The 16,500-nt window shown below is 31.7% G+C and overlaps 1 protein-coding gene across 1 annotated transcript; it reads right to left on the bottom strand.

The window, feature by feature from the left end:
* Nucleotides 1–6,167: 6,167 nt before the first annotated feature.
* Nucleotides 6,168–14,975, bottom strand: LOC100376426 (uncharacterized). Its single transcript, XM_002736188.4, has 7 exons — nucleotides 14,829–14,975; nucleotides 13,850–13,955; nucleotides 11,729–11,834; nucleotides 10,830–10,991; nucleotides 7,525–7,578; nucleotides 6,997–7,125; nucleotides 6,168–6,448 (listed from the first exon to the last, which is right to left on the bottom strand). The coding sequence occupies exons 1-7, from the start codon at nucleotides 14,850–14,852 to the stop codon at nucleotides 6,229–6,231; spliced, it is 801 nt and encodes a 266-aa protein (XP_002736234.2). The 5' UTR covers nucleotides 14,853–14,975; the 3' UTR covers nucleotides 6,168–6,228.
* Nucleotides 14,976–16,500: the final 1,525 nt, after the last annotated feature.

The following is a 16,500-nucleotide window of genomic DNA, read 5'->3' as shown; positions in this document are numbered from 1 at the left end:
AAATTGCTGAACACTACTCAACATTCACTGACCTTTAAAATTGCTGAACACTACTCAACATTCACTGACCTTTGATTTTAAAATTGCTGAACACTACTCAACATTCACTGACCTTTGATTTTAAAATTGCTGAACACAACTTGACATTCACTGACCTTTGATTTTAAAATTACTGAACACTACTCAACATTCACTGACCTTTGATTTTAAAATTGCTGAACACTACTCAACATTCACTGACCTTTGATTTTAAAATTGCTGAACACAACTTGACATTCACTGACCTTTGATTTTAAAATTGCTGAACACTACTCAACATTCACTGACCTTTGATTTTAAAATTGCTGAACACTACTCAACATTCACTGACCTTTGATTTTAAAATTGCTGAACACTACTCAACATTCACTGACCTTTGATTTTAAAATTGCTGAACACTACTCAACATTCACTGACCTTTGATTTTAAAATTGCTGAACACAACTTGACATTCACTGACCTTTGATTTTAAAATTGCTGAACACTACTCAACATTCACTGACCATTGATTTTAAAATTGCTGAACACTACTCAACATTCACTGACCTTTGATTTTAAAATTGCTGAACACTACTCAACATTCACTGACCTTTGATTTTAAAATTGCTGAACACTACTCAACATTCACTGACCTTTAATTTTAAAATTGCTGAACACTACTCAACATTCACTGACCTTTGATTTTAAAATTGCTGAACACTACTCAACATTCACTGACCTTTAATTTTAAAATTGCTGAACACTACTCAACATTCACTGACCTTTCATTTTAAAATTGCTGAACACTACTCAACATTCACTGACCTTTAAAATTGCTGAACACTACTCAACATTCACTGACCTTTGATTTTAAAATTGCTGAACACTACTCAACATTCACTGACCTTTGATTTTAAAATTGCTGAACACTACTCAACATTCACTGACCTTTGATTTTAAAATTGCTGAACACTACTCAACATTCACTGACCTTTAATTTTAAAATTGCTGAACACTACTCAACATTCACTGACCTTTGATTTTAAAATTGCTGAACACTACTCAACATTCACTGACCTTTAATTTTAAAATTGCTGAACACTACTCAACATTCACTGACCTTTGATTTTAAAATTGCTGAACACTACTCAACATTCACTGACCTTTGATTTTAAAATTGCTGAACACTACTCAACATTCACTGACCTTTAATTTTAAAATTGCTGAACACTACTCAACATTCACTGACCTTTGATTTTAAAATTGCTGAACACTACTCAACATTCACTGACCTTTAATTTTAAAATTGCTGAACACTACTCAACATTCACTGACCTTTGATTTTAAAATTGCTGAACACTACTCAACATTCACTGACCTTTAAAATTGCTGAACACTACTCAACATTCACTGACCTTTGATTTTAAAATTGCTGAACACTACTCAACACTGATCAAACACTGGCTACCTGGTATATTGTTAAATGCTCTATTCAACAATTATTAAACAATGATTCTTGCATTGTTGAACACAACAATCATTTAACCCTTATTCTTAAGTTTTTGAACACTAGACCTAGATGTTAGTTAACATGGAACCTAACATTGTTGTTGTCGAACCATACCTCAGCATTGAACACTGGGCCTAAAATTGTTAAACCCTAAAAAACAACATTTGAACAGATTTTATTCAAATTTGGCATGGACACCAAACCAGATGGTTTTGATGAATGAAGGTTTGCATTGTGATTTGTTTCAAAATGTTGGCCATGTTAGCTTTATCATTTTATTATACTGAATACTTTCCCAACATTTAATTATAATATAATTTATTCGTTGTTTTACGATTCATAGTCACAAAAAACTGAACATGGACAATGCTTTTAAATAATATTAAGTGAACGTGCTATTAAAAGAAATTAAAGATGTTTCATAAACACAGATTTCAAAAAGATGAGTTAGAAATATTTAATACCATTTAAATAAAATCATACAATTTTATTAACTTATTCAATATTATGCAAAATAGACAGATATTAGACAAATATTATCCAAAGTTTGACTCTGCTGTGAACTTAATTTTGTAGGTACTTAATACGTATTGCAGTTAATTTGATTTCACGAATATAGAAACGATAGAAACCGTGTATAGATTGATAAGAGTTACAGTGGAAATCGATTCAGGTTGGCAGCTGAACGTGAACACTGTGTATGTTTTTTTATTTTGATTTACTGAAACATTAATTGGAAGCTTATCAAAAGTACAGCTGGTTTATCGACACCAAGCTGCGACTAGTGCTACTTTTGCATTAAGAGTAATCAAGTCAACCATGTTTTAATAATACTCCACTACACTACATTGTCATTGACTTGCATAGAGTTGGTAAGTGTTATGTCTAGACACTTGTTTTATTTTCACTGTCGTAAAAATCACATTTGAGTCACATGCAATGTATACATCATGCGCGTTTGCATACAATTTTCATTTGTGCTATTCGCTGATTCACGATTCAATTCTAAAAAGGATAACTAATTAAGTGAATATAGTCCTCCGAAAAATTTTGCAACATCACTGCCAAACCAGTCACTTAAATGTTTGTTTTACATTCTGTTTGTCCAAAATGAATGTCTTCTTGAATAACAATTTGTGACATCATCTCAAACATTTTTTTTGAAATCTTGTAATATTTTTAGCTGATCATTTGGTGTGATAGTCTTCAAGGGTACACTGCTGACTAAAAATGTTGAAAATTTAAAATAACTATAACTTCATATCAGAATGAGAGCCAATACAAGGAAAACTTTGAAACAAAACTACTGTGGTGATAATTTTGAATTTAACTTGATCAAACTACATGCAATTGAGGTTCGTAATTCAAAAAAAAGTTTGGCTGTTTCAATTTTTTCCTTTGGATTTTTGAATACCAAGTAGCAGGGAAGAACCTTGTAGAATTTCACTAAAATTCCTGCTTCAAAAGATTTCAACAAATATCAAAAGTATTTTTATTGATGTCATTACTATTAGGGTATTTGGTAGTGATGTCATTACTATTATGGTATTTGGTAGTGATGTCATTACTATTATGGTATTTGGTAGTGATGTCATTACTATCAGGGCATTTGGTTATGATGTCATTACCGGTACTCTTAGGGCATTTGATAGTGATGTCATTACTAGTGTATTTGGTAATGGTGTCATTACTATGAGGGTATTTGGTAATGATGTCATTACTATTGAGTATTTGGTAATGATGTCATTATTATTAGGGTATTTGGTAATGATGTCATTACTATGAGGGTATTTGGTAATGATGTCATTACTATTAGGGTATTTGGTAATGATGTCATTACTATGAGGGTATTTTGTAGTGATGTCATTACTGTTTAGTAGTGATGTCATTACTATTTCCTAATGAGCTACATTGTAATTAGTGTAATCACCTCTACAAAAATTACAACTGTCTTTCAAAAGCTACTGTGCGAGACAGAATAAAACATATTTTTAAAAAAAAAATTTCCTATTTTCATTACAAAATATGTGTGGAGCCTGTGTGTGTGTCCATATAAGTTGTGAAGTACACCAGTACTGGCAATATGTCCATATAACAGTACAATGTGTCCCCCATTTATGTCACTTGTGAGACATTTGAATGATAACTTAAGTTTGCGATGTTTGATTGTAGTGTGTGTGCTGGTTGCGTGGACTGATGTACGCTAGTGACATATTTTTACAAATCATTATGGGCTGGCACTATGATGCAATTGTCACCTGAATGACTGCACCCCCTAGTAATGGACCAAGTATTGTAAAAGGATTAATTATTCACTGGGTTTTAATTTTGCTTATTTCACTGACTGGAAAATGTGCTAAATTAAAACCATGAATTTAAAACCCACTGAATATGCCTGAAATGGTAAATCAGCGAAATTTAAACCCAGTGAAAATTAGTCATTTTACAGTACATTAGTACACTCTCAGCACAACAAAAGCATTTGCTTCCTCTTTATAAATATTTATATATTTATATGATCCAATGGCAGTTTAATCATAGACCTTAGAAAGAGTCTCTTTCTAAGGGTTATGGTTTAATCAAATTAATGAGGACAGTGCACAACAAGAACATTTGAAAACATTCCAATGTATAGTCTGCCAATAGAAACAACTTATGTTAGTTTCACTTATGAAATTTATAACTATTTATAAAGATGAAGGGTATACCTTTGTTGCGCCAAAAGTATAATGTCTGCAAATAAATATATTGATACTGAAGATGGATGGTTTATCATGAAAGGTGAGGGTGATGTAGAATTGACTTAGCACACAAACAGTATATGAAATAGTTCTTTTATTTGTAAATATGTACACTAATATGCACCAATAAACCCACACTCGCACTCTTTTGATTAAAATTACACATAAAATAAACTACAAACGTTTACTTAATATGATCTGAACGCATACTGGAGTACATGTCGTTAGAGTTATTGAAACACCAGGAAAATATAGAAATAACACTACAAATTATGTAAATTTGCTGTACTTGTTTCCATAGAAACTTTGGCAGCCATTTTTAATTTCAAAAACAATCTGAGGTCTATATATTATTTAGTAGACTTATCACTGTGAACAAATTTAAGTTTTTATAGAATTGTTATGTCATAGTATTGTGATGAGATTTGCTATAAATTTACTGCAGAAACCAATCTATCTGTTCTTAATTGGTGTATGATTGTACATTGTATGACTACTGTATACCAATCTAATTTCACAAGAGAAAGATTTCTGGAAACAGTGAAAATCAGAAATTTTTGTAGCAGTCAAATTTTTTCTGGGTTGATACAACAATGACTTTCCAAACTGATCTCTCCTCGAATGCCATAAAATTCTAAAAAAATTCCAAGTAGTAAAAATTTTACAGTATTTTTTTCCCCAAGTCATAATAGATTAAATCACAAACACCGATTCATATTAGTAATTATTCTTGTTTTAGTTTAGTCACTATATCACAGGTGATCAAAAGGCGAAACTGGAAGAGGGAGAAGGGTATTCGTAACGCAAAACCCTTTTTTTAATTTTTTTTTTTCAGTCTGCACAGAAAATGTTTTTCATTGCATACCACAGCCAATGTATAACCTTGTCTTAGTCTGTTAAAAGTGTAGTTTCTGCTTTTGAGATGTCAAAAACAATGGTACATTGATATGCCTTTTTTTTTTAATTCGTTTGGCCATTTTTGCAGAAACCATAAACAAAACAGTGAGCAGTCTCTTTCGACCAACACACATTGCAACTAGAAATAAATATTTTTGTTTTGCCTTATTTATGTAGATGATGGAGGATCAATTATTCTCTAATACATTAATTACTACCATCAATTGGAGTTAATTTGTCACAAACAAACACTCGAATATTTAATATTTGGCACAAATATTTTTATTTAATTGATGTACTAAGCTTACTGCAACATGCAATAATTTAGGAGGTTTCGCTGCAACTATAAGTCATAATAATATTGAGATTTGATGTTGTGTACTACGATTACATTCCAAGTTCTCTTTTCCTGCGGTTTGCCATACGTATTAATGTGATGTACCGTTACTAGTATTATATGACTCTGCCAAATCAAATTTAAATTAGTGTGAAACATTTTGAAATAGCTAATGTACATATTAGTCAATCTCATTTTTGAAATCTCATTTTCCGTTGAATTAGCAAGTTAGCAAGAGACGAAAGAAAGTAATTAAAATAAAATGCCAACTAAGAAAGACATATTTGTAAAATAGTCTGCTAACATTTCTATATGGTCGAAAAATATCATACAAAGTGCAAAGTTGAAATTTTTTGTTTCAGTCTGTAAAATCAAATATTGCATGCTGGGACAGATGTCAAGATGATGCATGCTGGGAAAGATCACAAAAATGTGGATATGGTAAAAAACAAAAAAAGTTGTGGCAATGCAGAGGTAATGTTGCATGATGGGGCAGATGTCAACATGATGCATGCTGGGAATGTCACCAAAACATGGATATGGTAAAAAAAAAGTAGTTGTTACAATGCAGAAGTAATGTTGCATGCTGGGGCAGATGTCAAAATGATGCATGCTGGGAATGTCACCAAAACATGGATATGGTAAAAAAAATAGTTGTAATGTAGAAATAATGTTGCATACATATTAATACCAATAATATTTGATGAATATAATTCTATGGAAGATTAATCATCAAGCGTTTTGGATAGTGTTGTGACTGCTCTTTTCGAGCCCGGCGTGGTTCCCAAATAGGCATTGCAGGTTACTTTCATATGGCTTTTTGTGACAGGGTGAACTTTTTTCAATTCATCAAGATCCATTCTTGTCCAGTCTTGTTTTGTTCGTGTGTAGTCATTTTTTATTCTTTGCTGTGCCCCTGTACTGTACTTGGTTCTAAGCTCCTCTCTGCAAGTTGAACAAAAATAATAAATATTTATGTTTTCAAAAGATTAGGATGTTACAACAGATTTTCTTTCTCACCAAAGATTGTCTCTATTGACATTCAGATGAAATGAAGTCTTGTGAGCAAACAAACATATATTGTATTTTATCCTTTTTATAGTACTCTAGGCACAACAAAAGTACTAGTATTCCCTTCATCTTTATAAATATTCACAATTGAAACTGAAACAAGATGTTTCTATTGGCCGATTGAATAACATTGGAACGTTTTAAAAATGACATTGTTGCAAAATGTAATCGTTGATTGGCTGGTTGAATTAAACTGCCATTGAAATTCATAAATATTTATAAAGATGAAGGTATACCTTTGTTGCATCAAGAGTAAATAATGAAAACAAAAATTTTTTTATTTATTTTGTTTGAATGAAAATATCATGAATTACAATTTCAATTACATTCTTTTTGTCGTTGGTTCGAAGGTAAGAAAATGTGGAATCAAACGTGCAATTTGTTGGTAGTTTTTTGGAATTTTTTAGATAACTGTCACTGACCTTAGTTTTGGTACGTCACTCCAGTCAATTTCTTGATTCAAATCAGTATCATTCATTCTAACAACAGGCCATTTTGGTAGTCTTGTGCTGCCTTCCTTCTTCTTGCTTTTCTTATTATTGTCTTTTTTGCTGCAAATATTAAAGAATGGTTCAAATATCGAACAATAATTTTGAATGAATGGCAAATTAAAAGTCTGAATAGTTAAACACATGCTTAATGCTAAAAATATCGAGGTGAGTTAATAAGGTAAACATGGAAAAATCAAACTACTGTTAAGTCATCTAACAAAACTTAAAGAACTGTCATTGAACTCTTGAATTTATGTGCAATAATTTCTTTCTCAATTCTGGACCAAATCTACCTCTAGTTTCAACACTTTCATCAGGTAATGTTTCAATAAAAAATAATTTATGTGGGCTTATTTTTTAGCGATGAAAAAATTTGTCTTAACATTAAAGAAATGTATCTACTAATTTGGAAAAATGTTTTTCGTTGATAAACTTGAATCATAATATATTTTTACATACCCTGATTTGTCCCGAGGTGTCATAACAATGTCATTAGGAACTGGATCAAGTTCACTGTAAACATAAAATGAACAAAACAATAAAGTCAGTTAGGAAGCCTGTCAAAGCTAACAATGTTGATAAATGTAAAATATCAAATAAATAAAATTATATGCTGTTAAGAAAAAAATAAAATGAGTTGCAAGTTGAATTCTTAGGGTCGGACATCTGAGCATTTACACTACACAGTGTAACTAGATACCAGGATACACATGTGCAACATATATAAATGATTGCCTAGGATTGCTTCAAAGTTGAATTTCTTGTGCAGAGCCCATGGCAAAAACATGGTACAGTGGTGCGCATCTGAGATGTAGAACATTCTGTGAAGTAGCTCCGCCCCTGAAAATTGGGGTACAGCAAAGGCCTTATATTACATGTAGTTAGACTCCCTCTGGTAACTCAATCACTAGACTTATATACATGCTGTCATTAAATCTTCAAACATTTCTCTGTTTTGTTTCCATACACTGTAAAAGGATTAATTATTCACTGGGTTTTAATTTTGCTTATTTCGCTGACTGGAAAATGCGCTAAATTAAAACCCAGTGAATATGTAAAATTTAGCATAGAACACATTATCTAAATGATATAACCGTGAATTTAAAACCTACTGGGTATGCCTGAAATGCTAAATCAGTGAAATTTAAACGCAGTGAAAATTACCCCAGTAATCTTTTTACAGTATTCTAAGATCATAACGTCGTAGTGACGTCAAAACATCTTATGGGATTCAAACAATACATATGTTTTGTGGGTATTTTCACGTCTAATATACATTTGATGATGGTAAATCTCAAAATAAAAAATTCTAAATTAGATCATTTGATTTTTGCAGTAGAAGTTTGCGCCTTCTTCGTAATATGGGAGATCTTGCAGTGAATGAAAAATCTTCAATTCTACTACCACACTGATTCAACCACATAATATAATTATTATATTTGTTCTGCCACTTCCAATGATTATGGATGGTTCCTTGCAATTGAGGTGAATTCATCATAAAAACAAAATGAATGTGCTTTTTTGTCATAGAGGGCATAGTTCACTCAGTTGACCCATTATAGTATGGGCATGGCAGGTTTGATTTCATAATCAATTTAACTCAATTATTATATTAGTCACACAGGGGTTACCTCTGAGTGGGGATATGATAGAAAACTACAAGTTATTTTGACTTGTATTTGTTAGCATGATATTGCAGAACTTGAATACAATTGCCTTGTTATACAACAAGTTTGCTTTGGTGTTATTTTGATATGCCTTGAAATCAGGTGTCCTCTCAATATTTTTTTTTTCAGTAATTGGTTACAATATTCATTTAAGTAGACCTCCCCCCCACCTGTTGTGGTGACCTCTGAACCCACATAGTATGACCTGGGACTCTATTATCATACAGGAAAATACACCAGATTGTTTATGTTTGTAAGCAATGGCAACCAAGCAATATAGTAGAAATAAACTGATCAGGATTATTAAAGTGGTTACAATGAATCTAATTAAAATATTAAAATCTAATATACCCGGTATATATATAGGCTTTAATATATATATATATATATATATATATATATATATATATAATATATTTTTATTTTTATTTTTGTTTATTTATTTTTTACTTGCTGTTATTAAGTTTTTTTTTATATAATCAACTCCCGGCTGTCTTAATTACTAGTCTCAGGATTTCCATACACATTGAGTCACATATAGTTAATGTGTTCGAGATACGATATATGTATAAAAAAAAAAACCTAATAATAGCAAGTAAAACCAAAAATGAACAATGAACAAGAATAACAAAATATAAAAATTGATTTTTAAAAAATGGAATATATCCACATCTGATTTTAATCAGATGGGTTTAGTCAATAAATAAATGATTCAAATAGGTTCGATTTAAAATTGTGTAAGTTTCTAAAATTAGGTTAGATGATAACACTAGTAACAAATAACCAGCAGTACCAGAGTTATTTATGACGAAAACACCGTAGTATGAGATAGGAAACAATTTGGGTTGTGGTGTGAGTAATATAATATCATTTCTGAAATTTTACAAGAACTATTGTCACTTTTACTGACTTAATAGTAAAGCCATCAGTTTTTTATAAATTATTTTTTAAAACAAATTATTAATTATATTAATAGTTAAATTAGTTAAAAATGCAGAAAAATATGACTAAATTGAATGATGGGAAATCCATGCTGAAATGTAAAAATATGTTTGAGAATAATATGTATGTGTGGAAGCAATAAAAAAGCAATTTAGTTAATCTAAATACACTTAGAACTCATTGGCAACATTCTTATACAAGTCATTCAAAATAAGTTATTACTGGAGCAAATATAAATTGTGTGGAAACCATATTTATTACAATGTCACAGAATATTGACACTGGAGTTTCTCAACAATCTGATGAAATGCAATTTTTTATTCATATCATAACTCAATATCTATAGCGCTAGTGAACATGTCTGTGTTTTATATTGATCTAATTTTTTAATTTGGAGAAAAGCCCTTAAAGGACTACCGGTATACAATCATAACTCAATTAAACATCACAGAACATTAATTGAACCCCATTGAGTATACTATATATAATTAAGTATGATTGATGTTGCCATGGTGAACTAGAAAGTTGGTTTTTAATAATTATGAAACTGTAGTATGGACAACTTGATTATTCATGTAGGTGGGAATTCATTTCCCACATTAAGTCCACTCAAATAATTAATAAATGTAGGAATATAATACAAAAATCAACTAAATATGCCGATATAATATAACAAAAAAATTAAAATAGAAGCTACCTGAAAAAATTAATACTTTTATTGTAAGTTATATGAAAAGTTATTGTTCTATAATTACTGTTTTAAAAATGGAAGCAGATATTGAGAATTCCGAGCCTCTTTCTATGGAATCAATAGTTTTGTTATTTCTCTCCATAGTCTTAAGCTCTCCTCTAGTGACCATTCTAAATTAGATTTGAACAACAACAGCCAAATTTTTTAAGTAAAAACTTAAAATTGACTCAAATTTTGTCTGTTAGCTTCAAAATTAGTGTTCATTTCCAGAAAAATTGAATAATATATGAAATAAGCGCAGACAAATTTTGGAAAGTAAGTCTGGTGGTGAAAAGGTTAATAATAGTTTTTTTTTTCTGATTTTCAAATTTCAGAAAATTCCTGAATTAAAATTATGTTAGCTGCTTCTCCCCTTTTATAATGTATTTCAAAACTAAATTTCACATGAATATAAAATAACTTACATATCCATTCTGTGTGAGACTTCTGGATCTACCAAACCTTGAGCTGTATTTCTATTTATATAACCATGTCTTACTTCATTTGGCAAGTCCATCAAATATTGCACTGTATTTGTTTCATAATATGGGGTTAAACTATTCCATATATAGGGGGTATAGGGTGTACTGCAAGGGTGATAGAAATAATATTACATTAAGTATGAAGCTATACATATGCAATACATGGTTTAAATTACTGCATTCTGTTAAGACCCATAAAAGAGGGAAACAATTTTGATTAATTTTGTTTTAAAAAATCATGTACTGGTATGCATGTTTTTTTCCCCAATTTTTATTCTAGAATTAGTAATGAAAAATTGCAGTGCTTTTATTCTGATTCTTATAGTGGTCACGAACAAGATTCTTTAGTTAGCAACTCAGGAAAGTTCCAATGAACATTGTAATATATAGCAGGGGACTTTCTTAATGGCTATCAAATTATCTAAAGTTATGAAAACTATTTCCTACATAATGTGATTATCTCACTTCCCCTGGTGCCACACGATTTTGTAGGACTTTCTAAATTAAAAAAAAAAAACGGTGAAAGACTTTATTTTAGCTAAAATTAATTTTCACTGAAAAACTTTTTTGGGTGTTTTTTGGTATGGAATTTATTTTCACTGATTTTTGAACTGAGTTGAATGTAAAATATATTTTACTTTCATTGAATCATTCCGCCAGTGAAAATTGCAAAAATAAATTCCTAGAGACAATATTTTACAGAAAAAATTGAGTGAGAAAACTCCTAATGGTAGAATTTGTATTTGAAAAATGATATTATGCTAATTAAATATATTAATGAAGTCCTATATGCATGTAGGATGGTGTTCCCATGATGCATTTCAATTAAAAGTTGTACTCACTATTCTGGTTTGACTATTTTACTTTTCTCCTCATTGAGTGTTTCCTGCATTTTATTTAATTGTTTTTTGTATTGTCGATGACGTCTGTCTTCAATGCTTGGCTTTTCTACAAATATAAACAAACAGAGTTCACAAGTCAGATTAATATGACGCACAGTGTAACATATTAGTAATGCGTACATATGTTAAAGCAAGGGAGTCGCCACCTGTGCATGCGTAAGATGGCACCTGTCTACAGTAACTGTTTTAGGCAGTCCCGGGGCATAACATACTTGCTAATTCACCTTTGTTTAGAGACCAAATATATGAATTAGCATTCTGTTTAAAAAACGATTTCCGATTTTCTTAAGTCAAAATCAAATAAATTTATTGTTGTTGTTTTCACAGTACCATCTCATTATTTTCTGAATTAATATTATGTCAAATGTATGAGTTGGTGATACATAAAAAATATTCCAACCTCTATATAAAGACTGGTCACTATACACAGGTTCGGCTACAACTCAAATTATGAAGTTTAAAAGGTAGGAACATTTTTGAAAAATATATAGACAAAATATGTTGATGACTTTATAGAGAGAAGATTTATCAGAACAGTAGATTTGGACATAAATAACCCTGCCTTTCAGACTAGCAGTATATCTGATGTCAAAGCCATTTAATTGTATTTATAATAATAGAAAATGGTGGGATTATACCAAAGTGAATTCTCAAAGACATGGAATAAAAAAGACTGATGGGTGGGACCCTTTATCTCATTAATTGAAGCCGAGAATGTACACAACATATGAGTGACACAAATTAATGCTGTTTGCAGCTATATTGTATAGATATACCCTTTGAAAAGAGAATAATCAGTTCATCTTTGTCGGTAGTTTATTGTTATAAGATTGAAGGTCAAATCTGAATGTCAATTTTCACAACCTTTAAATTTTAGTGTTTGATGCATGGCTGCATAGGGTGTAGCACATACTGTGAATGCATTAAATATTCACTGGGTTTTAATTTTGTTATTTTCGTTGATCAGTAAAATTCGCTGAATTAAATTCACATGAACATCATAGAATAATAGAACTTATTGTTTTTCCTATCAAGTGAAATTTCTCAAAACATCAAAATAGTGAAAATAAATGGTTTTACAGTATGTATGTACAAACCCACATAAAAGTGACAAAGATCTACTGCTTTTATATTTTCACACAGTTTTAATTTAGTTAATCTGTCTCAGAAAAATCTTTTTCATATTTTTTTTTCAACTCAGTTAGAATATATGCAACACGCAGCACAAGAAAGGAGACTTATGTATTAACAATGAGCGGCAAATAAATAATGACTCTGAGTCCCAATTCTATACAGCAAGACTAAGCCCCAATTTTGCCAGTTTACCGGGTACTTCTCCTTCATTGCAATATTTCTTATACAGGCTTCGTAAGAATGAAACACAGTGTAAAGAAAGAAGTTTTTTGTTTCTTATTTTAGAAAAAAATTGGCTAGTGAGTAATTAATTTTCAAAGCACTTTTACCAAATTCAGACAGCTGATAAAATATCTGAAAATACTGTAAAATATTTTATTTTCGCTTAAAATTAATTTTCAAAATTTTTGCTGAAGAAATGATTCAGTGAAAATAAAATCCAGCGAATATACCTTTTTTCCTATATTTTACATTCAACTTGTCAAAAATCAGTGAAAATAAATTCCATACAAAACACCCAAAAAGTACTTACAGCGAAAATTAATTTCGGCTAAAATAAAGTATTCTACAGTATTTCCAGAGTTTATTAGTGGGTATACAAAGCATTGCTTCCCCCCACTACAGGTTTATATTATCTACCAGTATATGCCTTTCTTACAAAATACTGTGATGTCAGTTAAAGCATGTATTTTTTAAATTATTTATAAAACTAAATGGCCCATTTTTTGACACATTCTGTTTTATGTGTGAGCACTACACATAATAGAGATTTGTGGTGACTGAGTCTCTCCATTTGTCTTATTTAGATTTGAATGAATATGATGCAAACAGTCAGGTTTCTATATATATTTATAAGAATACACATGTCCTTGTTGGCTTCAGTGTATAATTTTTTTTTATAGCTGCCTAGCCCATATAGAAATTTACCTTTTTTTTCCTCTTTCTTTTTATCTCCTCCTTCGCCCTCTCCCTCTTTTGCCTCTTCTTGGTCCTCTTGTTGTTCTTCTGTCTGTTCTTCCTGTTGTGTCGTCTCCTACAACATATTGTTGCCATAGAAATCATTAGACCGAACTATAATCATTGGGTTGTTTCTTAGACAGTCAACAATTGCATCAATATTTTTATTGCCCAATTTTATAATTTGTATTCACCAATACTTCGTTACTGGGAAAATTGAATTTACATATTAAGTAAACAAATGAGTAGATTCTCAGGAATGATGGATCACTTCAATAATTTAGTGAGGGTTATTAGAAATTAGAAAATCAATCTGTACAGAAACAATATGAGAAATGTTTCAGATAGAATGACATTAAAAACATATCTGAGACACATTTGATGAAGGAAACCCGAACCGATTCCACCAAAATTCAAAGTTATGTCAGAAAAAGTTTAATTTGCACACACCCAGTTTCTAATAGGGCCATGAATAAGTATTACACTAATATAGCATATGTATTCATATGTGCCCGTTTGACAATGTTTCATTATAATTGCACGACAAATAAACTTCATGTTGCCACCGTTTCTCACAGATTATTATTGCAATAATACGCCTTATCAGTCACGTGTCAAGATGGCAATTACACGTCGTCATGGGTATTCCGACATATGTAAACAATCGAAGACTGAGTGTTAATTCCGATATGTTAACACTTGCAGTAATAACGGCAATACTTCCTCGTGATATTTTAAATAATATAGGACAGTGTTACAAGGTGTGTTAATTAAGAAAGAACACGCATTTAACTTGACAACCGGTAATTCGATTCTGTCATTCTGATTACAAAACCAACATGGCCGCGCAGCACGGTTTTAAGTTATGCACTTTCGCGATGATTTCTTCAAAGTAAGCATGCATACCGAGACGCTGTAAAGGGCGTTAATGTAAAGACAATAAACTAACCTCTTCGTTCTGCTGTTCGGACATGTTGACGTTTGAGTGGGAAAGCTAGAAAAAAAGATTGCAAACCACGTCAGTACACAGGTACGATGTCAGGTAGGCAAAACACGTCCCGCGGTTACTAATATAATACCCTATACCCGTGTAGCGTTTCATGACTGTCGCCATAGTGACTATTGTCCTGTCAATTATCCAATCATTACGCTCAGCTCGAATCATGTGACGACAGAGCTCAAGGCCTTTGTTTTTGACCCCAGTCACTCATAATTGGAGTCGAACAACATTCCTTCGGTGATTTAAAGATAACGCTTCAACTGAGAAGGGTGTGTTACATGTAAGTTCACTAACAGGTGTTTTCCGCGTTAATGTGAAATAACGACGTAGATGTACACAGCTCCCCTCCCTCTTATCGACCACCGGCAAATGTTATTATGTCTTAATTATTGCAAATTTGATACGTTCTTTATGGATTTTTTTATTTTGAATCTGTGCAGGATATACTCAAAATGTGTAAATATATATATATACTTTTTTTTTTTAATTTGAAAGACAGATATGATGTTTGGAACTGCTGTATGTTCGCATTTTATTGATAATATTACAAGTTTATCACCATTTAAAGTTTCTGACGTTGATACTTTTCATCTCCTCGTCGTTTGCTTCTACTAAAAAGTTTAGTTTTCGTATTAAATTTAAAGCCGGAGAGTTTTCACCTGCGCATGCGTCAGATGGCCATAGCGTGTCATTGGCTACAAATAAGCGTCTACCATGAGCCTTTGCGGTTTAGCGTGTGTTGTTACCGTCGATTGGGGCTCAATTCCCGCGCGTGCGCAGGTGACGACCCTCGACCTGAGAAATCAACTATTCACAAGAGCTGAACAGCATGAAAACACTTTCAAGAATTTAAATCTGAAAGAAAAGTTCAATTTCTTATTAAGTTGCCAAAAAATGGCAGTACCTCTTGCTCAATACCTACAAATTTAATTTAAACTTGAGGCAGCAACACCATCATAACTCAATTACATAATTGGGTCACTAATAACAATGTATAAGTGTAATAGCTTATTTCTTCAAAATATTTTTCTTAAAGATTTTTTTCTCCTCTTTTGTAATTATTAGCTATTTTTATTAATGTTTGTATTGTTTTTTTTATTGTCATGTATCGATTTTCATCCATTCCAATGGATGTTAAGAGATTAAAGATTATTATTATTAAAGCAACACGGTCGCTAATACACAGAGCCCCGCGAACTCCACACAGTTCGATGAGCTTTACTTTTCATTGCGTAAAGCGCAAAGACCTATGGGAAGAAGACTGTGCGTGCCGTTCAACATAGGTTCCATACAACGTGTACAATTCATCAATTTCAGTGATGTTATTCATGATGTTCTAATGCTGTGGCGGCGGCAGAGGGGTGTGATCGAAACCCCCTCTCGAAAAATGTTGGGGAGGCGTCAACCCCCCCCCCCCCCGTCGCCCCTCCAAAATCAAGCTGAAACCCTTCGTGCCAGCAAAATTTTCCCATCAAAATGCAGGAAATAGCGTTTCAAGGGGTCTATATTTCAAAATTTTAAGGGGGAGTATGCCCCGGACCCTTCGGCACAAGGTTGGTGAGCAGACTCTGTAACGAGAACCTTATTTGACCAATAAGGCGTTGAAAAGTAAAAAATCAGG

The sequence above is a fragment of the Saccoglossus kowalevskii genome, chromosome 14 (assembly GCF_978046115.1).
Source record: "Saccoglossus kowalevskii chromosome 14, keSacKowa6.1, whole genome shotgun sequence".
NCBI lineage: Eukaryota > Metazoa > Hemichordata > Enteropneusta > Harrimaniidae > Saccoglossus > Saccoglossus kowalevskii.
This window is presented reverse-complemented; position numbering and strand designations above follow the sequence as displayed.

Bases quoted from the DNA above. Each gene is read 5' to 3' on its own strand.
- LOC100376426 (XM_002736188.4), bottom strand. From the start codon at position 14,852: ATGTCCGAACAGCAGAACGAAGAG. The intron at 10,992-11,728 runs GTGAGTACAACT...TCACCCTTGCAG, and splicing joins AAAATAGTCAAACCAGAATA to TACACCCTATACCCCCTATA. The intron at 7,126-7,524 runs GTATGTAAAAAT...TAATATTTGCAG, and splicing joins ACACCTCGGGACAAATCAGG to CAAAAAAGACAATAATAAGA.